This window comes from Aethalodelphis obliquidens, unplaced genomic scaffold (genome assembly GCF_003676395.1).
Source record: "Aethalodelphis obliquidens isolate GAN/ISIS:26980383/991018 unplaced genomic scaffold, ASM367639v1 scaffold7, whole genome shotgun sequence".
Classification (NCBI taxonomy): domain Eukaryota; kingdom Metazoa; phylum Chordata; class Mammalia; order Artiodactyla; family Delphinidae; genus Aethalodelphis; species Aethalodelphis obliquidens.
The window spans coordinates 64042878-64070163 of record NW_020837951.1 but is presented as its reverse complement, the minus strand read 5'-3'; the positions used below and the strand labels follow the sequence as shown (position 1 = coordinate 64070163).

Genomic DNA, 27286 nt, shown 5'->3' with positions numbered 1-27286 from the left:
GCTGAGGTGACTTCAGCCTCCACTAAACACCTCCTTCCCCCCTACCCACCCTCGCCACACACACATTATTAGGAAATGAATGTATTTTGGCTTCTCATACCTTTGTTAAGTGTCTCTAAAGTAAAAGATGGTAGAGGATATAATTGGTGTTCTCCTCTGACGATGCCACAGTTATGAAAGGCTGGTCAGAGATACAAAAGGAGGAATACTGTTTAAAGACAGAAAAGAACTTGGTAGTGTGCCTGGAGTCAGTATTTGCTACTAATTCCAATAGTGCTTCACTCGAAATCTGACTAACTTCCACATGTAGCCAGAAGTTGATTCAGTAGTTCTACTTTAACTATTTGTTATAACTAATTTGCTTGGTGAACTTATGTAGCAAGCATAATAAGAGTTACATAAAAGGGAAAGTGTTACTTTCTGGCTCTTCACCTCTAAATCCATTTTCACATTTTTCCTTTGGTGCATATCAACTAGCTTCTGAAAAGTTCAATGTACATATTTTGTAGCTTGGGCTTCAGATTTCCTTTTCCCTAAGCCTACCCTCTGTTTTAAGTTCAGCAGATCTTTTGTGATGCAAGTGTGCTTTGGCAGCATTATTGTGTAATTTTCTTGGGGTGTAAAATGGAAACCATGTGTTGAAATGTTCATCCATGAACTCTCCCATGAGTCTCCCATGAGGTTGATAGTCATGATAAAGCCTTCACATTTTAAGGGAAAATAATCATCTGACAGGTAGTGGTCTGAGGAAATAATGGTTTTACTTTCTAAGGTTTTTGGAGGAACATGGTATTTTTGAATCCATTTTCCATATCCCTAAGTCATGATCTAAATAAAAGTTGTGTGTTTTAATGGTACTTCAACTTTCCATGGTGTTCCTCAGCAAAATTGTCCTTCACTGAGCACCGAAACGGTGAGATAAGACAAACTGTCATAAAATGTGACATAGAACTCAATAGAATGCACAAAAGTGATACTAAAACTTAGCATCCAGTATGGACCATAAGGGTTTGGTTCTAGGCCTGGAAAGATATTACTTCTTGAATGGATATTTCAATGAGCATCCATGATTAGAAGCATGAATAGATTTTTTTGAGGCAGAGGGGGAATGGATTTTAATAGGGAAGGTAATGTGGCATTGATGTTTGTAATTTTCTTAGTGAATAACCTGTCAGATCTTGGAAGTGAGAGGTGAATATCAGCTATTTTCAGCACCTAGAAGTAAAGTGACCTCCTCTGAGTTGGTTAAGTAGCATCCTTAACCTCCCATAGACAAGCAGCTTACTGATTAGAACACCAGCATGTGTTAATGGTGATTTCCGACGTTTATACTGAAAGCAAGAGTATTTCAGTATGAGGGGCTCTTAGAGCCTCATTAGTTTGGTTTACTGCCCCTTCCCACCTGTGTTGTCACAGCGTGAAATGTATAAATTATCGGTCTGTCTTGGAGTGATTTGTTAGCTGCACTTAACTTGCAAAAAAAAAAAAAAAAAAACCCCAAATTCAAAAGTGATAGATGTGAAATGGCAACCTTTGTCAGATAGATGTCACACATGCTACGGTTCCTTCTGTTAATATATGTTAGCCTTGGGCTGTAGAAGGTAACGAGTCATTTTCAAAAGGAAAAAAGTCCTGAAAGAAAATCTTCCTCAGTAGCCTCACGCAGTTAGAAGTTTGTGGGGATTTTAGGAGCCTTGCACACCTCAGAACCATTTTGTCTAATTTTATGACATAATTTCTTCCCCAAAAGCGCATAACCTGGGAGAACTGATAAGTTGTAAACATAATGATCTGGAGAGGGTGTGCTCCTTCCTGAATTTTTAATGGGGAGAAGGCCATCTGCTTCTCCATATGGAAGCATTACCCTCTTCTACACGAAGCCAGCACAGCTAGGGACCAGAACCACAGGAAGAGGCAGCGTGCAACCTCCTCACCGCTTTACCTTTCACAGAACTAATAAAGCTCTTTCTTTATTTACAGTTCAAACTTCCTATAATTATACGTAAGGTCACACAACTCAGAGTATGAGCACCCCAAAAAAATTTTAAGTGGCTAGGGTGAACCCCTTAATAAAATGGTGTATTAATGTAGTTAGTATTCTTTTCATTTGAAATATTTTCATTGTATTTTATTTAGTGAGGCATAACAAATGCTAAACATATTCTCCTTATTTTTAAATGGTCCCTCTGAAACCTAAGAGCTGTTAGTGCTACCTCTTAAATAGGATTTTTACAAGTATTTTTCTTTCCGTGTGTGAATTGTATGTTTGTTTTGCTTTAAGAGTCCAGCGACTACTCTGTAGATGATGAATGCTTAGTGAAGTTGCTGAAAGGATGCTGCCTGAAGAACTTACAGCGGCCTTTGCAAGCGGAATTGTGTTTCAATCACGTCGTCCAAAGGTAAAAGCGGACAATGAAACCAACTTGAGTGCAGATTGTGGTTTCTGGGGAATCGCTGTGAGAAAGTGATGCTTTTATCTCCCGTTGCTAACCTTTTACTTGGTGTTGCCAGAAAGAGAATCCAGTAATGTTTTCTTTATTCTTTGAGAAAAAAATTATAACCTAAGTGGAACGTGGCGTTATGCCTTTCTACCTGGTGTTCAGAGGTGACTTACAAAAGCTAAATTTACAGCCAGGCTGACACGTGTCTGTCTGAATTCTGGCAGCAATGTACAGAACATCTGATACTTCTTTGATTCGTGCATTTGTCTGTCATCCATTTATTCCACAGATATTTGAGTACCCACTATGTGCCAGAGACTGTGATCCTGAATCCTAGGGATTCAAAGTTCAGTAGAAAGACTCGCCATCATTGTAATGATAATGTGACAGGAAAGAACGACTGTGATGAATACTAACACTGCTTCTCTTTTGGCAAGGGGTATTTTTCTGTAGATGAATGAGTTTTAACCCCCCAAGAGCATTGATCATGATGTCCTGCTCTTTCACTAATTAGAGAGTTGAGTCAAGGTTCTGATGCCTGACCCTCTTCTCTACATCTGGAGTCACAAATGCAATTACAGGGGCCAGACAAGTAACCTTACTGAACGATGGCAGAAATAGGGATTAGTGGGCACTGCAGATTAGGGAGATAGTGTGTTCTCTTTAAAGAATGCAGCCACTCCTGAGCTCTAATTGATTATTGCTCTGGACAGTGTGGGCCCAGTAGCAATAATCCCTACAATTTTTTTTTTTTTGGCTGCGTTGGGTCTTTGGAGGCTTTCTCTAGTTGCAGCGAGTGGGGGCTACTCTTCGTGGCGGTCCACGAGCTTCTCACTGTGGTGGCTTCTCTTGTTGCGGAGCACAGGCTCTAGGTGTGAGGGCTTCAGTAGTTGTAGCGTGTGGGCTCAGTAGTTGTGACACACGGGCTTAGTTGCTCCGCGGCATATGGGATCTACCCGGACCAGGGATCGAACCTGTGTCCCCTGCATTGGCAGGCGGATTCTTAATGACTGTGCCACCAGGGAAGTCCCTACAATTTTTCATTGAAAGCCTGGAATCTGAATTTTGTATAACATCTCCAGATTTTTAAATCTTGGCTCAATTTTTTGGAAACCATTGTGTAAGCCAAATAGATCACAGCCATAGACTGCCGGTTGACGTTTTTGTTCCATATCATATGCCTTTCCATCCGTAGCTACTGATCTGCCTCTTTCTGACTGTATATTATGAGAATGTAGGAGGACCGGTGTCCTTCTAAGAAGCTGAAAGAGACAATATCTGTTTCCCAAATAAGTAATATACAGGCTTTAGTAAACATGTTAAAGAAGTATCCGTTGAGTTCTCTTTTATTGGTGTTTTTATTAGGATCAAAAGGATGACCCATTTGTTGTATTTTTTGAATCTCATAGTGAATTGCTTGCCGGTGTATTTTATACTTTTGGATTGTGAGTTCACCTTCAGTGGGGTTTTATCTTGAGGCTCCTATGAGGCTAGGATTGAGGAATAGTCTCTCTCTAAAGTGATTTTGCTTTTATTTCTGCCAGATGCCCAAAAGGCTTTTCCAGGCCAGGGCCACCTTCATGTTAATTTCATTGCTTAGAAGTTCTTGGATCATTTGGGCCACATAAATTTGAATTGCAGATTCATGTGAGGGCAGGCCTATTGGTTATTAATTTCCTAAGGGATGTGTTTTTTTCCACTCCCCCTCACCTAGACCTCAGGCCAAGGAGCCAACTGCCCCTGTCTTCCTCCTATGCTGCAAGTGGGTTTTTCTCATCTGCCCTTTCTCTGGTGGAGCAGAGCCCCAGCTTTATGTAGAGTCTCAGCCCAGGCTCTATATACTATGTGGACCCAAGGCCTCCCCTCCTGTGTGGACATTGAGACACAAAGCCCTGGCTGATTCAGACTGAAACAGACCTAGGGGTGCTTTGGCATCATGCACACACTTAGAGTTCTGGTTTTGTTTTGCTTTCAGTTTGAGATTTTTCCTTATGTCCTTGTGAGCTGAGCTCTGCATTTTAAAGGGTGTTGCTCTTATTTTTTTGAGTGCTTCTACATGTTTTGTAGTCAGAGAATTTTCATAATACTGCTGAAAACCGAAGTGTTGACCACTTCTTTCTTGACATTTTGAAGCATTATAAGACAGCAGTGCAAAGAGAGTTGAACCTCAGTGAGAAATAAGTGGCATCATTTTCTGAGTGGAGTCATTTCCTGAACACATTCATGTTCAGGAGGGATGATCTTATCCTTTCTAGGGTTAATCTTTGAAGATCTGCATGCATTTGTATACCTGAAGGTCAGTAACCAATCCTCAGTGCTGGATTTATATTAAGGAATAAAATAAAAGAGTAATATAAGGAATTCCCTGGCGGTCCAGTGGTTAGGACTCCGTGCTTCCACTGCAGGGGGCACGGGTTCAATCCCTGGTCGGGGAACTAAGATCCTGCATGCCAGAGCTTGGCCAAAAGAAAAAGAAAGAAAAAAAGAAAAAAAAGAGTAATATATTAAAAGCATACTATTTATTGCCATGGTTTATTAGGTTCTTTAACTGTATAATGACAGCTTTTCTCTGATAATAGTCTTAGTGCTGTAGCTGTTTTCTTAAGAATGGGGAAAAATACATGTATGTTGGAAAAGAATGATATGTTCCTTGTTCTGTTAAGACTTAATTGCTTTTCATTTGCTCTTTTAGTGAAAAGCTACTGAAGTATGACCACTACCTAGTGCCATTTACTCTGTTTGAGTTGGCATTTTTGTATAAAAACCAAGGGGAAATTGACAAGGCCATAAAGGTTCTAGAAACTGCAAGGTAAGTGATAACCGCAGCTTCTCTTGCTGTGGAGTCAGGAATGTCAATACAATTTTAACAACAGCAGTAACTTGATACACTTAAAATGAACACATTAATGAAAAATTAGTCACAATTTTACACTTGCTAATTTATGCTTAGTTTCTGCCTGTGGCTTTTGCTGGAATTGTGCTGTTTCCAACCCTTTTTTTTTTTTTTTTTTTTTTTTGCGGTACACGTGCCTCTCACTGTTGCGGCCTCTCCCGTTGCGGAGCACAGGCTCAGCGGCCGTGGCTCACGGGCCCAGCCGCTCCGCGGCGTGTGGGATCTTCCCGGACTGGAGCACGAACCCATATCCCCTGCATTGGCAGGCGGACTCTCAACCACTGCGCCACCAGGGAAGCCCTCCAGTCCTCTTAATGCCTGACCCTGTGGCTGTTTACAAACGTTGTGATTTTGGGGACCTACATGACAGATTTCTGGCCTATTCTCTTCTATATCGGGGTCAGCAAACTTTTTCTGTAAAGGGCCAGTTAGTAAGTATTTTTGGCTTTACAGTATAAGGTTTCCATTGCAACTACTCAATTGTATTAAAAGCAGCCATAGAAGACAATATGTAAATAAATGGGTGTGCCCAGATTTGGCCATAATTTTGGTCATAGTTTGCCGATCCTTGGTGTGTTCTACCATCTCTCTCATTTCCTTAAAGAGCCATTGATTTGAAGAAGCCCTTTGAATCTTCTCCTCTTTCTTCTTTCTGACTGCTGTGGCAGTTTCAAAGCACTTTATCAATTCTGCTGTCCAGTGGCTCTCAGACCTCCTGTGATCATGGCTCACTTACTGGGGGCACAAACCCTGTGGTCTGCTTGCTTTGAACACTACTTGCCATGGAGAAAGAATGCCATGATCGCTGTAGGCCATAAATAGCTTGCTGATCCACTAGTTTGTTCATTTACTCACATTCAGCAGAGCATTCACTGAGTACCTATTATGTGCTAGACACTAGAAAAGGTTCTAGATAGACACCTGTGCATAAACAGGCAATGTTTCTACCTTCTAAGTTGAGGGGTATTGGTAAATAAATAAGAAGAGTAGCAATGGTATGTGCTTTGCTGAGATTTACGATATGATACAGGGTACTCGAGTGCTACTTTAGATTGAGTTGATTCTGGAAGGTTTCCTTGAGGGGGTATGTAGTTGAGATTAGCATAATTAAAGCCAGTCCTGAGAAGACCAGTCACCAGCGGACTGTGTGGGGAGCATTCTTGGCTGGGGGGTGGAGCGGGGAGGGTGTTGAGCCACGAGGTTGATGATGCTTCTTGAATGAAATGGGGAATACTTAGAGGATAAGGATTGAGGAGAGAGAGAGAGAAAAAAAAACTTACTCCCGTTCGAACTGTGATATTTTGAGGTGCCTATAGGTATTCACGTGGAGATGGTGAGTTGGCAGTCATATATACCAGCATGGAGTTCAGTGTAAAGGTCAAGGCCAAATGTAGATATTTCAAAGTCACCAGAACAGAGACACTGATATTTAAAGCTGTGGTGCTTGATGAGGTCATTTGGGGGAAGTTATACAGCTAGAGAAGGAGATCCAGCATAGCCCTGGGATATGCCATCATTTTAGAGATTAAACAAGAAGATTAAGAAGTGGCCAGTGAGTCAGGAGGACATCCGGGAAAGCCAAGTGAACAAAATGTTTCAAAAGAAGAGAGTGGTCAGTTGTGAAGATGGCTGCCAAGAGGTCAATCAAGGTGAGACCAGAGAACTGGCTGCTGAACTTGGCAGCATGATCATCGGTGACTTTGACAAGCAAGGTGAGAAAGTGGAGTTTGCTACTCCAGGCAACTCCTTCAGGATATTTGGCTGTGAATAAAGCATAGTAATGGGGCAGAAGCTTTGGAGGCACAGTGGAGCCAAGAGAGGTTTCATTATCTTTTTTTTTTTTTAAAGCCAAGGATATGAGAGAAAGTCACTTTTAAAGTTAATTTGTTGAGAGTGAGTATGACTCTTATGTCAACTGACATTCGTGTATCTTCAAATCTATTGAAAATTTTTAGTCCCATTGGAAAATTTGGGACTGAAAATACGGTTTCTAAGTATTCATATCATTTGGACATATTTGGTGTTATCTAAGCAATGCACAATAAGACAACTTTATAAAGACTAGTAATTCACTATGAAAAAGCAAGACCAGCAGTGATCAAAAGTCACCACTAACTCAAGACAGTCCCAGTGATGTCAACATAAACAGACGTCCCATAATTTCAAGACTGTTGATTATCTGTAGTTTTCTTTGTGCAGTAGGAGCTTTGCAAAGCTTCCAAAGTTAATTAGGGAAATACTCAATTACGTCCTTCGGTAAACTCTAGTAAGATGTTGGCTTAGCTTATGAATAATAACCCTCATTATGAATAATAACCCTGATTATCAAGGTTACCAGTAAGTAACCCTTAGACCTGTATAAAGTAAAGGGTTATAGAAAGGAATGAATGCCACTGCAAAGAAAGTACAGCTCTCCCATGGGCCACGGTGGTGGGTGAAAGCAGAGCCCAAGGTCCAGAGCATTCCATTTTGCTGATTCGGAACAATTCTAGCAAAGAGAAGTCAACATGGATGATCTAAGTGAAGTTTTTAAATAATCTGTGGATTTCTAATGCCCCTCCTGACATTGCCGCATAATAATTATTGATCAAACCATTGATATTTGCCCATCAGAATTGCAGTAAGTAATTTTGGTGTCACCAAGTAATCCTGCTATCTTTGTTGTAATTGTCGTTTTGTGCGAGTTTCTATATCTATATCTAAATCTATCTATATATATAAATTTGTGTGTGTGTGTGTGGTGGGGGTGAATGATTATGTTCACCTTGTTTTTACAGGCTGCCAGAAATTTCCAGTTTAGAAAAGGAGGTCAACTCTTTAAAAATAGTTCACAAAATTTGTTAAGCCCTCCATGTAACCTTCTTGCTGTTTGTGAATGGTTTGGTAATTACATATAAACCTTGCTAGTCAAAGCATGCTTTTTAGACCACCACCAGGAAGCTTCTAGAAATACAGAATATTGCAGTCCTCATCTCCTCCCAGGACCAGAATCTGCATTTTAACAAAATCCACCGTTATGCATATTAACGTTTGAAAGCAAATAAGGAATGAAGATGAGAGGAGGGGAGGAGGGTGGTGGTGCCCTGGTGTATAAACGAATTTTGACATTACAATATTATTGTTATTTATCTTTAGAAATAACTACAAAGATTACTCACTGGAGTCCAGACTACACTTCAGAATTCAGGCAGCTCTTCACCTCTGGAAAAAACCGTCCTCAGATTGATCAGAACATGAAGGATGGAATTTCCTTTCAATTAGTACCGGCATCTGCTATAGATTAGACCTTGTATTAAAGTGGAAAAATGATCTTGTGAATGTGAGACAAAAAACTAATTTTACTGTCAATATTTTCTATCATCTGTGTGGTTTACTATTGGTCTACATAAATGGGTTTTTTTTCCTATGGAATGATGTTCAATAATATCTAGAAAACTCTTATATTCTGCATCTCCAAAAAGAATTTCATATCCGATTTGAATTGGAGAGTGAAAAGTCTTTTAAAGGACTCACAGGTACAGTAAAGTATAATTAGATTATTTATTTTTTTAATGTGGAAATGAATATTGTGTAAGTAGCAAATGGCTTACAACCTAAGCATTTTTAGCATGTCGGTCAGTTAAACTTCAGAGATATTTTGTTGCCTAGCATTTAAGTTTCAGAGGGGAAATAAGAATCACCTACATTCAAAAGAGCTCAATAACTTTCCGAAAACTCCTGAAAAAGACAGGCAATGGTGTGAACCGGACAGGTAATGTAGGTAATAGGTTGAAAGACCTGTATCTAGAAAAGGTGATGAAATGTTATTGTTTCTTATTCTTCATGTAAGTTACAGGTGGTGACAGTTTTGAGAGACTATCCTGTGTTTTGTTTTGTTTTTTTTTTTGCGGTACGCGGGCCTCTCACTGTTGTGGCCTCTCCTGTTGCGGAGCACAGGCTCCGGAGGCACAGGCTCAGCGGCCATGGCTCACGGGCCCAGCCGCTCCGCGGCATGTGGGATCTTCCCACACCGGGGCACAAACCCACATCCCCTGCATCGGCAGGCGGACTCTCAACTACTGTGCCACCAGGGAAGCCCTATCCTGTTTTTGAATGTACTTAAGTCTGTTATTATTATAACAAAATTCAAAAGAGTTCCATATATCTAAAGGGAAAAAAAGTTATATTTTAGAAAATTTCCTTAATCTTAACAATGAGCACCTAAAATATATACGTTGACTATTTTTCCTATAAAGTTCCTGCTGCTTTCAATGATATGTAAAACAATAATTTTTACACTTGTAATGTTGGTGTGTAAGGTCTAATCTGCTCATTTCTCTAGCACTGTGATGGTTCCTTGTAAATATCTGGACTGTACTTAGTCCTTTAATTTGCAAACACAATCAGGGCATGGAGTGGAAAAGAGCCAGCTCTGTGTGGTCCTGGCTCTGCTGTCGGCAGTTACCGGGGTGACCTTTAGGGAGTTCTGTGCTCTCTCCATCACCATATTTTCCTCACCTGTGAAATGGAAAAAGAACAGATGAATTTCAAGGTCTCTTTTAGTTTTATAACTGTGGGTCTGAGGCTGAGATATTTATTTTCAGCAAACAATGTTAAAATGTTTAATCTAGATCATTCCCACTTAGTGTGTGTTTTATTTTACAATCATCTCTGCCCTCCCCAGCCCCTCAGCTCTCCAATATGTATGTGCAGTGGCTGAGGACAAGACTGCATCCAGAGTGACAAAAAACAGTTCATGAATTGATGAATCAGGGTTTTGTCTTATTTCTATTTTGAAGAATAACTTGTCATGGAAGCCTCTGCAGTTTAACAAAAACAGCCCAGATTGGCAGTCAGGAGCCGAGTTCTATTAGTTAATAATATTTCCTCTACGTGGAGCAAGTCATTGACCCTCTCTGGCACTCAGTTTCCCTGGTGGGGATAGCAACACAGAGCTTGGTGCTCGTGAGGGCTCTATTAGGTAATGCATATGATAGCTTTTTGTAAACTGAAAGGCTGCATGAATATGAGTTGTTGTAACAGTTACGGTTTTTATGTATGTATTACAGTATCAAAACAAAAGTATTGGCTTGAGTCTGTGGTCTCTGATATAAAATGAAAGTGTGGAGATTCAGACAAGTTTAAATTTATTTGAAGTGTTTGGCACTGCCATGAGCTCACATTGTGAATTTGCTCCTTGCTGTTTATTCCCTGCTATATGAGCCTGTATCCAGCAGGTATTTGGTCTTGTTTTCTTTAAGGTACTAATTCTTGGCCAATACTGAGGATGTTTTTCCAGTGGAAAATGATGACTACAATTCAACTCGGAGTTCCACCCCTTCAGATAATATTGGTGGTAGATTCATCATGTGCTATTAATAGGAATTATATAACTTTACATTAGGACCAAATAAAAGAGAAAATAACTGTCATTACAACTAGTAAGGGAAAATCTGCTCAAAAATTTCTTTGAATATTACTTGGGAAAAAAAGTCTCCAAAGTTCTTAGAAGAGTTTTGGTAGCATTATTATTATTTTTTTTAATAATTAAAAAAACGGTTATATTGCTTTTGTGAGAAGCTACAAGTCAGAGCAAAAGTGAGTAAAAAATGCACTTTCTGGTATGAAATGGAAACGATTTAAGGTAATGGTAGTTATTTTTGTTTTATTTTAACTCTGCATGACCAAAACAAATATAAAAATTCATATCTCCCATTAAGATTTTTCCTTTATTTGTTCTTATTTCGTTTGTATTTTCATTTCCTTTTCTTTTATAGTTACCTGATAATCTATCCAATGGATTTTTAAATGTTGTAATGTCATTTATTTATTTACTGTTAAACATCTTTATTGGAGTATAATTGCTTTACAATGGTATGTTAGTTTCTGCTTTATAAGAAAGTGAATCAGCTATACATATAAATATATCCCCATATCTCCTCCCGCTTGCGTCTCCTTCCCACCCTCCCTATCTTACCCCTCTAGGTGGTCACAAAGCATCTCCCTGTGCTACGCGGCTGCTTCCCACTAGCTAGCTATTTTACATTTGGTAGTGTATATATGTCCATGCCACTCTCTCACTTTGTCCCAGCTAACCCTTCCCCCTCCCCGTGTCCTCAAGTCCATTCTCTATGTCTTTATTCCTGTCCTACCCCTAGGTTCTTCAGAACCATTTTTTTTAGATTCCATATATATGTGTTACCATACGGTATTTGTTTTTCTGTTTCTGACTTACTTTACTCTATATGACAGACTCTAGGTCCATCCACCTCACTACAAATAACTCAGTTTCATTTCTTTTTATGGCTGAGTAATATTCCATTGTATATATGTGTCACATCTTCTTTATCCATTCATCTGTTGATGGACACTTAGGTTGCATCCATGTCCTGGCTATTGTAAATAGAGCTGCCATGAACACTGTGGTACATGTCTCTTATTGAATTATGGTTTTCTCAGGGTATATGGCCAGTAGTGGGATTGCTGGGTCGTATGCTAGTTCTATTTTTAGTTTTTTAAAGGAAACTCCATACAGTTCTACATAGTGGCTATATCAATTTACCTTCCCACCAAGAGTGCAAGAGGGTTCACTTTTCTCCACACCCTCTTCAGCTTTTATTGTTAGTAGTTTTTTTGTACGCGGGCCTCTCACTACTGTGGCTTCTCCCGCTGCGGAGCACAGGCTCCGGGGGCTCAGCCGCTCCATGGCACGTGGGATCCCCCCGGAACGGGGCACGAACCTCTGTCCCCTGCATCAGCAGGCGGACTCCCAACCACTGTGCCACCAGGGAAGCCCGTTAGTAGGTTTTTTTTTTTTTTTTTTAGTAGTTTTTTTGATGATAGCCATTCTGACTGGTGTGAGGTGATACCTCATTGTAGGTTTTTGTTTTTGTTTTTGTTTTTGCGGTATGCGAGCCTCTCACTGTTGTGACCTCTCCCGTTGCGGAGCACAGGCTCCGGAGGCACAGGTTTACGGGCCCAGCTGCTCTGTGGCATGTGGGATCTTCCCGGACCGGGGCACGAACCCGTGTGCCCTGCATCAGCAGGCGGACTCTCAACCACTGTGCCACCAGGGAAGCCCCCCCTCGTTGTAGTTTTGATTTGCATTTCTCTAATGATTAGTGATGCTGAGCATGCTTTCATGTGTCTGTTGGCAATCTGTATATCTTCTTTGGAGAAATGTCTATTTAGGTCTTCTGCCCATTTTTGGATTGGGTTGTTTGTTTTTTTGATACTGAGCTGCATGAGCTGCTTGTAAATTTTGGAGATTAATCCTTTGTCAGTTGCTTCATTTGCAAATATTTTCTCCCATTCTGAGGGTTGTCTTTTCATCTTGTTTATGGTTTCCTTTGCTGTGCAAAAGCTTTAAAGTTTCATTATGTCCCATTTGTTGATTTTTGTTTTTCCATTTCTCTAGGAGGTGGGCCTTGCTGTGATTTATGTCATAGAGTGTTCTGCCTATGTTTTCCTCTACGAGTTTGATACTGTCTGGCCTTACATTTAGGTCTTTAATCCATTTTGAGTTTATTTTTGTGTATGGTGTTAGGGAGTGTTCTAATTTCATTCTTTTACGTGTAGCTGTCTAGTTTTCCCAGCACCACTTATTGAAGAGGCTGTCTTTTCTCCATTGTATATTCTTGCCTCCTTTATCAAAAATAAGGTGACCATATGTGCGTGGCTTTATCTCTGGGCTTTCTATCCTGTTCCATTGATTTATATTTCTGTTTTTGCACCAGTACCATACTATCTTGATTACTGTAGCTTTGTAGTAGAGTCTGAAGTCAGGGAGCCTGATTCCTCCAGCTCAGTTTTCTTTCTCCAGATTACTTTGGCTATTAAGGGTCTTTTGTGTTTCCATACATATTGTGAAATATTTTGTTCTAGTTCTGTGAAAAATGCCATTGGTAATTTGATAGGGATTGCATTGAATCTGTAGATTGCTTTGAGTCGTTTAGTCATTTTCACAATGTTGATTCTTCCAATCCAAGAACATGGTATATCTCTCCATCTGTTTGTATCATCTTTAATTTCTTTCATCATTGTCTTATAGTTTTCTGCATGCAGGTCTTTTGTCTCCTTAAGTAGGTTTATTCCTAGGTATTTTATTCTTTTTGTTGCAGTGGTAAATGGGAGTGTTTTCTTAATTTCACTTTCAGATTTTTCATCATTAGTGTGTAGGAATGAAAGAGATTTCTGAGCATTAATTTTGTATCCTGCTACTTTACCAAATTCATTGATTAGCTCATGTAGTTTTCTGGTAGCGTCCTTAGGATTCTCTATGTACAGTGCCATGTCATCTGCAAACAGCGACAGCTTTACTTCTTCTGTTCCGATTTGGATTCCTTTTATTTCCTTTTCTTCTCTGATTGCTGTGGCTAAAACTTCCATACTATGTTGAATAAGAGTGGTGAGAGTGGGCAACCTTGTCTTGTTCCTGATCTTAGTGGAAATGGTTTCAGTTTTTCACCATTGAGAACAATGTTGGCTGTGGGTTTGTCATATATGGCCTTTATTATGTTGAGGTAAGTTCCCTCTATGCCTACTTTCTGGAGGGTTTTTTATCACAAATGGGTGTTGAATTTTGTCAAAAGCTTTTTCTGCATCTATTGAGTTGATCATATGGTTTTTATCCTTCAGTTTGTTAATATGGTGTATCACATTGATTGATTCACGTATATTGAAGAATCCTTGCATTCCTGGGATAAACCCCACTTGATCATGGTGTATGATCCATTTAATGTGCTGTTGGATTCTGTTTGCTAGTATTTTGTTGAGGATTTTTGCATCTATGTTCATCAGTGATATTGGCCTGTAGTTTTCTTTCTTTGTGACACCTTTGTCTTGTGTTGGTATCAGGGTGATTGTGGCTTCATAGAATGAATTTGGGAGTGTTTCTCCCTCTGCAGTTTTTTGGATGAGTTTGAGAAGGACTGGTCTTAGCTCTTCTCTAAATGTTTGATAGCATTTGCCTGTGAAGCCACCTGGTCCTGGACTTTTGTTTGTTGAAAGATTTTTAATTACAGTTTCAATTTCATTACTTGTGATAGGTCTGTTTATATTTTCTAATTCTTCCTGGTTCACTCTTGGAAAATTGTACCTTTCCAAGAATTTGTCCATTTCTTCATGCTTGTCCATTTTATTGGCATATAGTTGCTTGTAGTAATCTCTCATGATCCTTTGTATTTCTGCAGTGTCAGTTGTTACTTCTCCTTTTTCATTTCTAATTATATTGATTTGAGTCTTCCGTTTTTTTCTTGATGAGTCTAGCTAATGGTTTATCAATTTTGTTTATTTCCTCAAGGAACCAGGTTTTAGTTTTATTGATCTTTGCTATTGTTTCCTTCATTTCTTTTTCATTTATTTCTGATCTGATCTTTATGAGTTCTTTCCTTTGGCTAACTTCAGGGTTTTTTTGTTCTTCTTTCTCTAATAGCTTTAGGTGTAAGGTTAGGTTGTTTATTTGAGATGTTTCTTGTTTCTTGAGGTAGGACTGTATTGCTATAGACTTCCCTCTAAGAACTGCTTTTACTGCATCCCATAGGTTTTGGGTTGTTGTGTTTTCATTGTCATTTGTTTCTAGGTATTTTTTGATTTCCTCTTTGGTTTCTTCAGTGATCTCTTGGTTATTTACTAGTGTATTGTTTAGCCTCCATGTGTTTGTATTTTTTACAGATTTTTTTCTTGCTGTTGATATCTAGTCTCATAGTGTTGTGGTCGGAAAAGATACTTGATACGATTTCAATTTTCTTAAATGTACCAAGGCTTGATGTGTGACCCAAGATATGATCTATCCTGGAGAATGTTCCATGAGCACTTGAGAAGAAAGTGTATTCTGTTGTTTTTGGATGGAATGTCCTATAAATATCAGTTAAGTCCATCTTGTGTAACATATCATTTAAAGCTTATGTTTCCTTATTTATTTTCATTTTGGTTGATCTGTCCATTGGTGAAAATGGGGTGTTAAAATCCCCTACTATGATTGTGTTACTGTTAATTTCCCCTTTTATGGCTGTTAGCATTTGCCTTATGTATTGAGATGCTCCTACGTTGGGTGCATAAATATTTACAATTGTTATATCTTCTTCTTGGATTGATCCCTTGATCATTATGTATTGTCCTTCTTTGTGTCTTGTAAGAGTCTTTATTTTAAAGTCTATTTTGTCTGGTATGAGAATTGCTACTCCAGCTTTCTTTTGATTTCCATTTGCATGGAATATCTTTTTCCATCCCTAGGTCTGAAATGGGTCTTATGTAGACCACATATATATGGGTCTTGTTTTTGGATCCATTCAGCCAGGCTATATCTTTTGGTTGCAGCATTTAATCCATTTAAGGTAATTATCGATATGTATGTTCCTATTACCATTTTCTCAATTGTTTTGGGTTTGTTATTGTTGGTCTTTTCCTTCTCTTGTGTTTCCTGCCTAGAGAAGTTCCTTTAGCATTTGTTGTAAAGCTGGCTTGGTCGTGCTGATTTCTCGTAGCTTTTGCTTGTCTGTAAAGGTTTTAATTTCTCTGTCGAATCTGAATGAGATCCTTGCTGGGTAGAGTAATCTTCGTTGTAGGTTTTTGCCTTTCATCACTTTAAATATGTCCTGCCACTCCCTTCTGGCTTGCAGAGTTTCTGCTGAAAGATCAGCTGTTGACCTTATGGGGATTCCCTTGTATGTTATTTGTTGTTTTTCCCTTGCTGCTTTTAATATTTTTTTTTGTATTTGATTTTTGATAGTTTGATTAATATGTGTCTTGGCGTGTTTCTCCTTGGATTTATCCTGAGTGGGACTCTCTGTGCTTCCTGGACTTGATTAACTATTTACTTTCCCATATTAGGGAAGTTTTCAACTATAATCTCTTCATATATTTTCTCAGTCCCTTTCTTTTTCTCTTCTTCTTCTGGGACTCCTATAATTCGAATGTTGGTGCATTTAATGTTGTCCCAGCGGTCTCTGAAACTGTCCTCAATTCTTTTCATTCTTTTTTCTTTATTCTGCTCTGCAGTAGTTATTTCTACTATTTTATCTTCCAGTTCACTTATCCATTCTTTTGCCTCAGTTATTCTGCTATTGTTTCCTTCTAGAGAATTTTTAATTTCATTTACTGTGTTGTTCATCATTGTTTGTTTCATCTTTAGTTCTTCTAGGTCCTTGTTAAATGTTTCTTGCATTTTGTCTATTCTATTTCCAAGATTTTGGATCATCTTTACTATCATTATGCTGAATTCTTTTTCAGGTAGACTGCCTATTTCCTCTTCATTTTGTAGGTCTGGTGGGTTTTTCCCTTGTTCCTTCATCTGCTGTGTGTTTCTCTGTCTTCTCATTTTGCTTCACTTACTGTGTTTGGGGTCTCCTTTTCACAGCCTGCATGTTTGTACTTCTCGTTGTTTTTGGTGTCTGCCCCCAGTGGCTATGTTTGGTTCAGTGGGTTGTGTATGCTTCCTGGTGGAGGGGACTGGTGCCTGTGTTCTGGAGGCTGAGTCTGTATCTTGTCTTTCTTGTGGGCAGGACTGCGTCTGGTGGTGTGTTTTGGGGTGTCTGTGACCTTATTATGATTTTAGGCAGCCTCTCTGCCAATGGGTGGGGTTGTGTTCCTGTCTTGCTGGTTGTTTTGGCATAGGGTGTCCAGCACTGTAGCTTGCTGGTCGTTGTGTGGAGCTGGGTCTTAGCGTTGAGATGGAGATCTCTGGGAGGGCTTTCGCCTTTAATATTATGTGGAGCCGGTATGTCTCTGGTGAACCAATGTCCAGAATTCTGCTCTCCTACCTCAGAGGCAGAGGCCTGACTCACGGCCGGAGCACCAAGACCCTGTCAGCCACATGGCTTAGAATTAGGAAAGGCAGAAAAAAAGAAAGAAAGAAAGGAAAAAATAAAGTAAAATAAGGTTATTAAAATAAAAAATAATTATTAAAAAATTAAAAAGTAATAAAGAATGAAGAGAGCAACCAAAAAATAAATAAATAAATAAAACACGGATAGGCAGAACCCTGGGACAAATGGTAAAAGTAAAGGTATACAGAGAAAATCACACAAAGAAGCATACACATACACACTCACAAAAAGAGAAAAAGGAATAAAATATATCGTTGCTCTGAAAGCCCACCGCCTCAATTTTGGGATGATTCATTGTCTATTCAGGTATTCCACAGGTGCAGGGTTCAAGTTGATTGTGGAGATTTAATCTGCTGCTCCTGAGGCTGCTGGGAGAGATTTCCCTTTCTCTTCTTTGTTCACACAGCTTCTGGGGTTCAGCTGTGGATTTGGCCCCGCCTCTGCATGTAGGTCGCCTGAGGACATCTGTACCCGCTCAGACAGGACAGGGTTAAAGGAGCAGCTGATTCGGGGGCTCTGGCTCACTCAGGCCAGGGGTGGGAGGGGTACGGAGTGTGGGGCGGGCCTGCGGCAGCAGAGACCACCATGACATTGCAACAGCCTGAGGCGCGCCTTGTGTTCTCCCGGGGAAGTTGTCCCTGGATCCCAGGACTCTGGCAGTGGCAGGCTGTACAGGCTCCCAGGAGGGAGGTGTGGATAGTGACCTGTGTTCGCACACAGGCTTCTTGGTGGCTGCAAAAAAACCTTAGCGTCTGCTGCCCGTCTCTGGGGTCCACGCTGAGAGCCGCGGCTCGCGCCCGTCTCTGGAGCTCGTTTAGGCGGCGCTCTTAATCCCCTCTCCTCACGCACCAGGAAACAAAGAGGCAAGAAAAAGTCTCTTGCCTCTTCGGCAGGTCCAGACTTTTTCCCGGACTCCCTCCCGGCTAGCCGTGGTGCACTAACCCCTTCAGGCTGTGTTCACGCCGCCAACCCCAGTCCTCTCCCTGCGCTCCGACCGAAGCCCGAGCCTCAGCTCCCAGCCCCGCCCGCCCCGGCGGGTGAGCAGACGAGCCTCTCGAGTGCCAGTCGGCCCTGATTCTCTGTGCGGGAATCTCTCTGCTTTGCCCTCCGCACCCCTGTTGCTGCGCTCTCCTCAGCGGCTCCGAAGCTTCCGCTACGCCACCCGCAGTCTCCGCCCGCGAAGGGGCTTCCTGGTGTGTAGAAACCTTTCCTCCTTCACAGCTCCCTCCCACTAGTGCAGGTCCCGTCCCTATTCTTCTGTCTCTGTTTTTCCTTTTGCCCTACCCAGGTACGTGGGGAGTTTCTTGCCTTTTGGGAGGTCTGAGGTCTTCTGCCAGTGTTCAGTAGGTGTTCTGTAGGCGTTGTTTCACATGTAGTCGTATTTCTGATGTATTTGTGGAGAGGAAGGTGATCTCCACGTCTCCTTCCTCCGCCATCTTGAAGGTCTCCTCCTAAATGTTGTAATATCATTAATGCTACAAATATTCATGTTTCCTGCCATGTTCAAGATACCATGGCAGCACTAGTTTATTGTGACATCAGCTAATATTGCATTTTTAGAGTTATTTTGTGATTCAGGGTGTTCTGTGAAGAATGAGTACTGAAGTGACAATGTTTTATCTGCTGTTTTGAGGGGCATATGTGAAGGGGTTGGTCTGCCAATATATCTGACAGTTTGTGCAATTTGTGTAGTTCTTGGTATAATTACCTTTCTTTTTTTGCGGTACGCAGGCCTCTCACTGTTGTGGCCTCTCCCGTTGCGGAGCACAGGCTCCGGACGCGCAGGCTCAGCGGCCATGGCTCACGAGCTCAGCCGCTCCGCGGCATGTGGGATCTTCCCGGACCGGACCGGGGCACGAACCCGTGTCCCCTGCATCGGCAGGCGGACTCTAAACCACTGCGCCACCAGGGAAGCCCTAATTACCTTTTTTTTAAATGAAGAGCCAGAGTTCTGATTGGTTCTGTGTAAACTTAAGACTCAAGTAGAGGTTAAGCTTTGTGGTATTGGTGACAAAGAAGGCATGATTTCCACTTGACAGTTAATGGAAGATTAGCTATATCAGCTCTTATATGAACTTATATCTTAATATTTCTGTGCTTCTCCTGGATATAAGAACATCCCACGTTATATAGGGAAAGGAAGTTCATTGATGCTATGTCTTTACTACAAGTGAGTAGAAGCTATAGGGAGGTAAATTGCAGATTAATCAGCATCAAAGATTTTTAATCATTGAAACAATATAAGAGTATAACCATTTCTTTTGCAAAGGAGTAAGTTTAGCAGAGCTATGTGACTCTCATTCTTACCTGGCCTGGAAACCTTATAGTTGAACTTTGAGGTCACTGTGAGTCTTTGATTAGGTTTCCAAATCAGTGGGATGTGTGTAAAGAAGAAAGTTACCGCCTTTCAAAGAAAAGTGAGCTTTTCTTCTTTTGAAACTGCTTTTAGAGGTAGTTACATTGTGTTAGCCACTAATAGCCCCTTTTATTAATACTCATTATGATTTCACTTCTCATCTATTCCTTTAAAGTGAATCTATCGATGTTTTCGAATAGAGATTTTTCTTCCTTTGGACGTTAAAACTAATTATTTTGAAAAGGTCTTTGTGATCAACGGGAAAAATTTCTGGCATTATTCTGATTAATTCTTCATTATTTTTTTCATATTACTCTTCTTTCCCTAGTTATTTAATCCACATTTATAAGTCATAAATTCTAATGCCTTTAATTAAAATGAGTCAATGAAGACTCCAGTGGTTGTTCTGACGCCCTAAGATTTTGTGATTCATAGGGCATGGAATGGATCTTGGAAATCTTTTTTTTTTTTTTTTGGCTGTACCACATGGCCTGTGGGATCTAAGTTCCCGGATCAGGGATTGAACCCACGCCCCTGCATTGGAAGGTGGAGTCTTAACCACTGGACAGCCGGGTAAGTCCTTGGAAAATTATCTCATCCTCCCCAACTGCTAAACAGTGTTGTTTCTCCTTCAGTCCTGCTCCGTCCAGTATGGTAGCCACTGGCCACATGTGGCTATAGAGAACTTGAAACATGGCTAGTGGCACATGTTGGAATGATGCTGAGAGTCAGGGAACATTCATTTCTATATGCCTCCCAATGTCATGCTTCCTGGAGTTCTGGCTTTTACTTGCTGCCTACTGTGATCACCTAATCACCATAGTTGCATTGTCAATCATGGTTCAAATATATATCTCTGAGGTTTGCTTTTTCTGTTTAAGTTCCCATAAACTTTTGTTTGATCATGTTTATTCTGCAGATATCATTGATCATTGGCATGTTTGAACATTATTATTCTCCCCCCCCCAGCTCCTTGTATACTAGACTTGAGAGATCTTATTTTTAAGATTATTATTTAAATTTGATTTTACAGACATTCCTCACTTTTTGAGATGTAACAGCACAAACTCTTAGAGTTGTAGAGGAAGTGACTCTCACCTTTGAGATGTTAGTAGATTTTATGATTAAAATATTTTTTAAGATGAACATTATTCTGAAAATGTGGGTGACCTTTTCAATCCCTTTATATTATCAGTGTTTCACCATTGACTCAGCTAGGCCGGTATCGTCTTTAAAGATTTTTAGGCACTAGTTACCCACTTAGAGAATAATTTGGCAGATGGTTTTTTTGAAGTTATATATTTATCTTTTGCTGCCTATTATTGATATTTTAATGTATATGATACCTAAGTGATATGCATACATATAATTGACATATTTTAAATGTCTAGACATTTCTTGATCTGACACATAGATAGGTCAATAGGTAGGTAGATAGAAAACAGCTTACAAATATTAAATAGACAATGCTTTATATTGTTCTCTCAGAAGGAGCACAGGGTTTTCTCACATTTCCCATCCCCCAGACCAATTATTTACATATTTTTTCTTTGTGTTATTAGATTGCTTGTTGTGAAACCCTGTTTCTGCTTCTCATTGTCGGTAGTTTTGTCCTTATATCCCTTAGATTTAGTTACCTCAGAATGTAGAACTTGAAATGTAATGAAAAGTACACACCAGAATTTAGCATGGGGGAAAATATCTTCTATGTTGAGCAATTGCTGTCTGACCGTGATGACGTTAAAGTCCATTCCAGTCTGTTTATAACTTCATAACCACAAAAAGAAGTGATGCAGGGACTATTTAGTAGATTGAGAAGGCTGAGTGGATTCTTGGCCTGGTCCATCTCTGAAGGACTATGTGGATCTAGCTTCAAAGGAAGTTCAACCCTCATTCTGTCCAGTTTACAGATGTGTAAATTACACTGTAGTAATACTATAACACGACTCTGCATGGGAAAATCAAAGCAGCCACCTCACGGTTATTTGCTAATAAAAAATGCATACCAGTCCCTACAGATTGGATATTTAATAGGAAAACTCAAGGTACTTTAATACCTTCATTAAGTAAAACTTCGTTGCATATTAGTATACAATATACCTTGTATGTTAATCCAATAGTTCTTAGACACACATAATTTAAATGACTAATATAAGGGATGCTGGTATATCTCAGTGGGAACTTTTGTTTTATTGCTACTTAATATATTTTAGTCAATTAGTTTTAATTATTGGTAGTCTGTGTAGTATCATTTAGGGGAAAAAAAGTTGGTCTCAGTGTAACAGAACTGAACGCCAGAGAAATTGGATAAAATGAACGTGTTAAAGAATATTGCTTATTTCAGTTTTAAAGGAATTCTATTATTTTGAAATGCCGGAAGTTCTTCTGCATTTTGAAGGGATGACACTTCCTGCTTTGGAGTCATACAGATGTTTTAATTCATTCTTATCTTTATTGGAGCTAAGTGTCCAGGTGGCAAGTTTGGGTATAGTAAATGAGTTTAAAATTTTTTCATTAGTTACTCCATTTTTTTCCGGAAGTGATTTTATTCTTCATAGTAGACAACTGCTTTCTATATAGTGCTTTAAGAAAATAATTTACATGAAAAGAGAGATTATGGCAAGCATTATAAATCTTAGGCTATTAATTTAATGGCTTAAGAAAACAGTACCATTGGGTTCTGTGTAACTAAGATTTGCAGAAGGAGAACACATGTATTTCACTGATGTGTGCTGTTCAGAAAAATTGCTTAATTCTCAACAATATGTTGCATTCTCATGCTATGTTAGGGGAAAATTTTATAACTAAGTAGTTTATTATTTTTTTCCTTTGCTAACTGCTGCCATCCAAACACCTGAATGAATACCAGCTGATTCATTTATATACTTGTGTTTTAAAATATTTATTTGCAGATGTTCATAGAACTCTCGAATTTTTGATGTAAGTTGCTAAATCATATGTAAAGGCAAAATATATATTTAATAAGTGAGAAGTATTATTTTATTACTGAGATTTATTTCCAAAGCAAATTTATTTTATAGGTACTTCACTTGGTAAATTTTTCTTTGCCTTAAAACACACAAACCTGTCTAGTGATCTGGTCACCTAAAAACCCTTCATGTTACCTTAACATGTAGAGGGATTTTAGTTACAGGCCATAGCGTTTTGCAAATCAATGTATAGTTTCCTGTTGAATCATAAAAGCTACCTGTATATAGTTTATAATTTATTGTTTTATTAGTAAACATTTTCAGCATTTTATCTCACTTTTTCTCTTCTCATTACATTTGATCTTCCCTGTTCCCAGCGGTCACAGTTTTAAAGAGCAAAATGTTTTTAGAAATTGAAGATGTGTGAGTTCTAAGTAAGATAAACGTATTTAGTAGCATCCATCTGCTGATCAAGTAGGCATTGGATCTGGTACTAGAAAGTGAAATAGATTGTAGCTATAAAAGCATTTTATCAATATAAGTCTAGAAGGAAGAAGAAAACTGTGAACTTCTGATATTTTTAATATCAAAACTGTGTTCCCAAATGAGTATTCGTTTGCTGATTTTGTGTTAAAATGTTATCATCTATGATGTGTAAGCTCATGCTGATATGAGATCTAAATTTTCAACATGAAGACATCAGTTCCTGTAGCCTGTTTTTAACATTATGACATTTTTGAAAACAGATGTCATCTTAAAAATTGTATTTTTAAGTGCAAATAAATCATCCCAACTTAAAAGTCAATGTTTTTTTAGTATTACAGAATACTCTGTGTTATTAGATGCATGTTTAGGTTGCTGGATATTCTTGGAATTCTATATTTTCATATTGCTACACTGGTTTACCTACAGCGTGCATTTGAATTGTTACTTAAATAAATCACACTTGATGGAATTAGTCTTCTGGTTGTTCTACATATGAAAGATGTACATAACGCCTGTTTTGCTGATAATTAATTGTAATGTGATGTACACTTGAATGTTTGTTTCTTGGTAAGACTTTCTTTTTTTATATAGATTTTTATTGGAGTATAATTGCTTCACAATACTGTGTTAGTTTCTGTTGCACAACAAAGTGAATCAGCCATATGCATACATATGTCCCCATATCCCCTCCCTCTTGAGCCTCCCTCCCATCCTCCCTATCCCACCCCTCTAGGTCATTGCAAAGCACCAAGCTGATCTCCCTGTGCTGTGTGGCTGCTTCCCACCAGACAACTATTTTACATTCAGTAGTGTATATAGGTCGATGCTACTCTCACTTTGCCCCAGCTTCCCCCTGCCACCCCAAGTCCTCAAGTCCATTCTCTATGTCTACCTCTTTATTCCTGCCCTGCAACTAGGTTCATCAGTACCATTTTTTTTTTCTTTTAGATTCCATATATATGTGTTAGCATACGGTATTTGTTTTTCTGACTTACTTCACTCTGTATGACAGACTCTAGGTCCATCCACCTTACTACAAAGAACTCAATTTCATTTCTTTTTATGGCTGAGTAATATTCCATCGTATATATGTGCCACATCTTCTTTATCCGTTCATCTGTTGACGGGCACTTAGGTTGCTTCCATGTCCTGGCAGTTGTAAATAGTGCTGCAGTGAACATTGTGGTGCATGTCTCTTTTTCAATTATGGTTTTCTCAGGGTATATGCCCAGTAGTGGTATTGCTGGGTCATATGGTAGTTCTGTTTTTAGTTTTTTGAGGAAACTCCATACTGTTTTCCATAGTGGTTGTATCAATTTACATTCCCACCAACAGTGCAGGAGGGTTCCCTTTTCACCACACCCTTTCCAGCATTTATTGTTTGTAGACTTTTTGATAATGGCCATTCTCACCAGCGTGCAATGATACCTCGTAGTTTTGATTTGCATTTCTCCAATAATTAGTGATGTTGAGCATCTTTTCATGTGCCTCTTGGCCATCTGGATGTCTTCCTTGGTGGAATGTCTACTTAGGTCTTTCACTCATTTTTTTTAACTGGATTGTTTGTTTTTTTTATATTGAGCTTCATGAGCTATTTGTATATTTTGGAGATTAATCCTTTGTCTGTTGCTTCATTTGCAAATATTTTCTCCCATTCTGAGAGCTGTCTTTTTGTCTTGTTTATAGTTTCCTTTGCTGTGCAAAAGCTTTTAAGTTTAATTAAGCCCCATTTGTTTATTTTTATTTTTATGTCCGTTACTCTAGGGGATGGGTCAGAAAAGATCCTGCTGTGGTTTATGTCAAAGAGTGTTTTTCCTATGTTTACCTCTAAGAGTTTTATAGTGTCTGGTCTTGCATTTAAGTCTTTAATCCATTTGGAGTTTATTTTTGTGTATGGTGTTAGGTAGTGTTCTAATTACATTCTTTTACATGTAGCTGTCCAGTTTTCCCAGCACCACTTATTGAAGAGGCTGTCTTTTCTCCATTGTATTTTCTTGCCTCCTTTATTGTAAATTAGGTGCCCATATATGTGTGGGTTTATCTCTGGGCATTCTATCCTGTGCCATTGATCTATATTTCTGTTTTTGTGCAAGTACTGTACTGTCTTGATTACTGTAGCTTTGTGGTATAGTTTGAAGTTGGGGAGCCTGATTCCTGCAACTCCGTTTTTCTTTCTCAGGATTGCTTTGGCTATTCAGGGTCTTTTGTGTTTCCATACGAATTGTAAAGTTTTTTGTTCTAGTTCTGTGAAGAATGCCATCGGTAGTTTGGTAGGGATTGCATTGAATCTGTAGATTGCTTTGGGTAGTAGAGTCATTTTCACAATGTTGATTCTTCCAATCCAAGAACATGGTATATTTCTCCATCTGTTTATGTCATCTTTGATTTCTTTCATCAGTGTTTTATAGTTTCCTGAGTACAAGTCTTTCGCCTCCTTAGGCAGGTTTATTCCTAGATATTTTATTCTTTTTGTTGCAGTGGTAAATGGGAGTGTTTCCTTAATTTCTCTTTCTGATTTTTCATTGTTGGTGTATAGGAATGCCAGAGATTTCTGTGCATTAATTTTGTATCCTGCAACCTTACCAAATTCATTGATTAGCTCTAGTAGTTTTCTGGTGGCATCTTTAGGATTTTCTATGTATAGTATCATGTCATCTGCAAACAGTGACAGTTTTACTTCTTCTTTTCCAATTTGTATTCCTTTTATTTCTTTTTCTTCTCTGTTTGCTGTGGCTAGGACTTCCAAAACTATGTTGAATAAGAGTGGTGAGAGTGGACATCCTTGTCTTGTGCCTGATCTTAGTGGAAATGTTTTCAGTTTTTTAACCATTGAATATGGTGCTTGCTGTGGGTTTGTCATATATGGCCTTTATTATGCTGAGGTAGGTTCCCTCTATGCCCATTTTCTGGAGAGTTTTTATCAGAAATTGGTGTTGAATTTTGTCAAAAGCTTTTTCTGCATCTATTGAGTTGATCATATGGTTTTTATTCCTTAATTTGTTCATGTGGTGTATCACATTGATTTATCATGGGATAAACCCCACTTGATCCTGGTGTATGATCCTTTTAATGTGTTGTTGGATTCTGTTTGCTAGTAGTTTGTTCAGGATTTTTGTGTCTATGTTCATCAGTGATATTGGCCTATAATTTTCTTTTTTTGTGATGTCTTTTTCTGGTTTTGGTATCAGGGTGATGGTGGCTTCGTAGAATGAATTTGAGACTGTTTCTCCCTCTGCAATTTTTTGGATGAGTTTGAGAAGGATTAGTATTAGCTCTTCTCTAAATGTTTGATAGAATTCGCCTATGAAGCCATCTGGTCCTGGGCTTTTGTTTGTTGGAAGATTTTTAATTACAGTTTCAATTTCATTGCTTGTGATAGGTCTGTTTATATTTTCTAAATCTCCCTGGTTCAGTCTTGGAAAATTGTACCTTTCCAAGAATTTGTCCATTTTTTTCATGGTTGTCCATTTTATTGGCACATAGTTGTTTGTAGTAGTCTCTTATAATCCTTTTTTTTTTTTTTTTTTTGTGGTACACGGGCCTCTCACTGTTGTGGCCTCTCCCGTTGCGGAGCACAGGCTCCAGACGCGCAGGCTCAGCGGCCATGGCTCACGGGCCCAGCCGCTTTGTGGCATGTGGGATCCTCCCAGACCGGGGCATGAACCCGTGTCCCCTGCATCGGCAGGTGGACTCTCAACCACTGCACCACCAGGGAAGCCCCAATCCTTTGTATTTTTGCAGTGTCTCTTGTGATTTCTCCTTTTTCATTTCTAATTTCATTGATTTGCATCCTCTCACTTTTTTCTGGATGAATCTGGCTAAGGGTTTATCAATTTTGTTGTTTATCAATCTTCTCAAAGAACCAGCTTTTAGTTTTATTGATCTTTGCTCTTGTTTTCTTCATTTCTATTTCATTTATTTCTGCTCTGATCTTTATGATTTCTTTCTTTCTACTGACTTTGGGTTTTCTTTGTTCTTTAGTTGTTTTAAGTGTAGGGTTATATTGTTTATTTGAGATTTTTCTTGTTTATTGAGATGAGATGGAATCACTATAAACTTCCCTCTTAGAACTGCTTTTGCTGCATCCCATAGGTTTTGTGTCGTCTTGTTTTCGTTGTCATCTGTTTCTATGTATTTTTTAATTTCTTCTTTGATTTCTTCAGTGATCTCTTGGTGATTTAGTAGCACACTGTTTAGCTTCCATGTATTTGTGTTTTTTACAGTTTCTTTCCTGTAATTGATTTCCAATCTCATAGCGTTGTGGTCGGAAAAGATGTTTGATGTGATTTGAATTTTCTTAAATTTTCCAAGGCTTGATTTGTGACCCAAGATGTGATGTATCCTGGAGAATGTTCCATGTGCACTTGAGAATAAAG

The 27286-nt window shown here is 39.1% G+C and overlaps 1 protein-coding gene across 2 annotated transcripts in view; it reads left to right on the top strand.

Annotated features, from left to right (window-relative positions):
* TTC39B (tetratricopeptide repeat domain 39B) overlaps window positions 1-8740 on the top strand; it is a 133474-nt gene extending 124734 nt beyond the window's left edge. For both annotated transcript variants that reach the window (XM_027105888.1, XM_027105889.1), the window contains 3 exons: window positions 2282-2399; window positions 5134-5250; window positions 8470-8740. In XM_027105888.1, the coding sequence (XP_026961689.1) occupies window positions 2282-2399; window positions 5134-5250; window positions 8470-8560 (326 nt within the window). In that variant the 3' untranslated portion in view covers window positions 8561-8740. The remainder of the gene's footprint in view (window positions 1-2281; window positions 2400-5133; window positions 5251-8469) is intronic.
* The last annotated feature ends 18546 nt before the right edge of the window (window positions 8741-27286 follow it).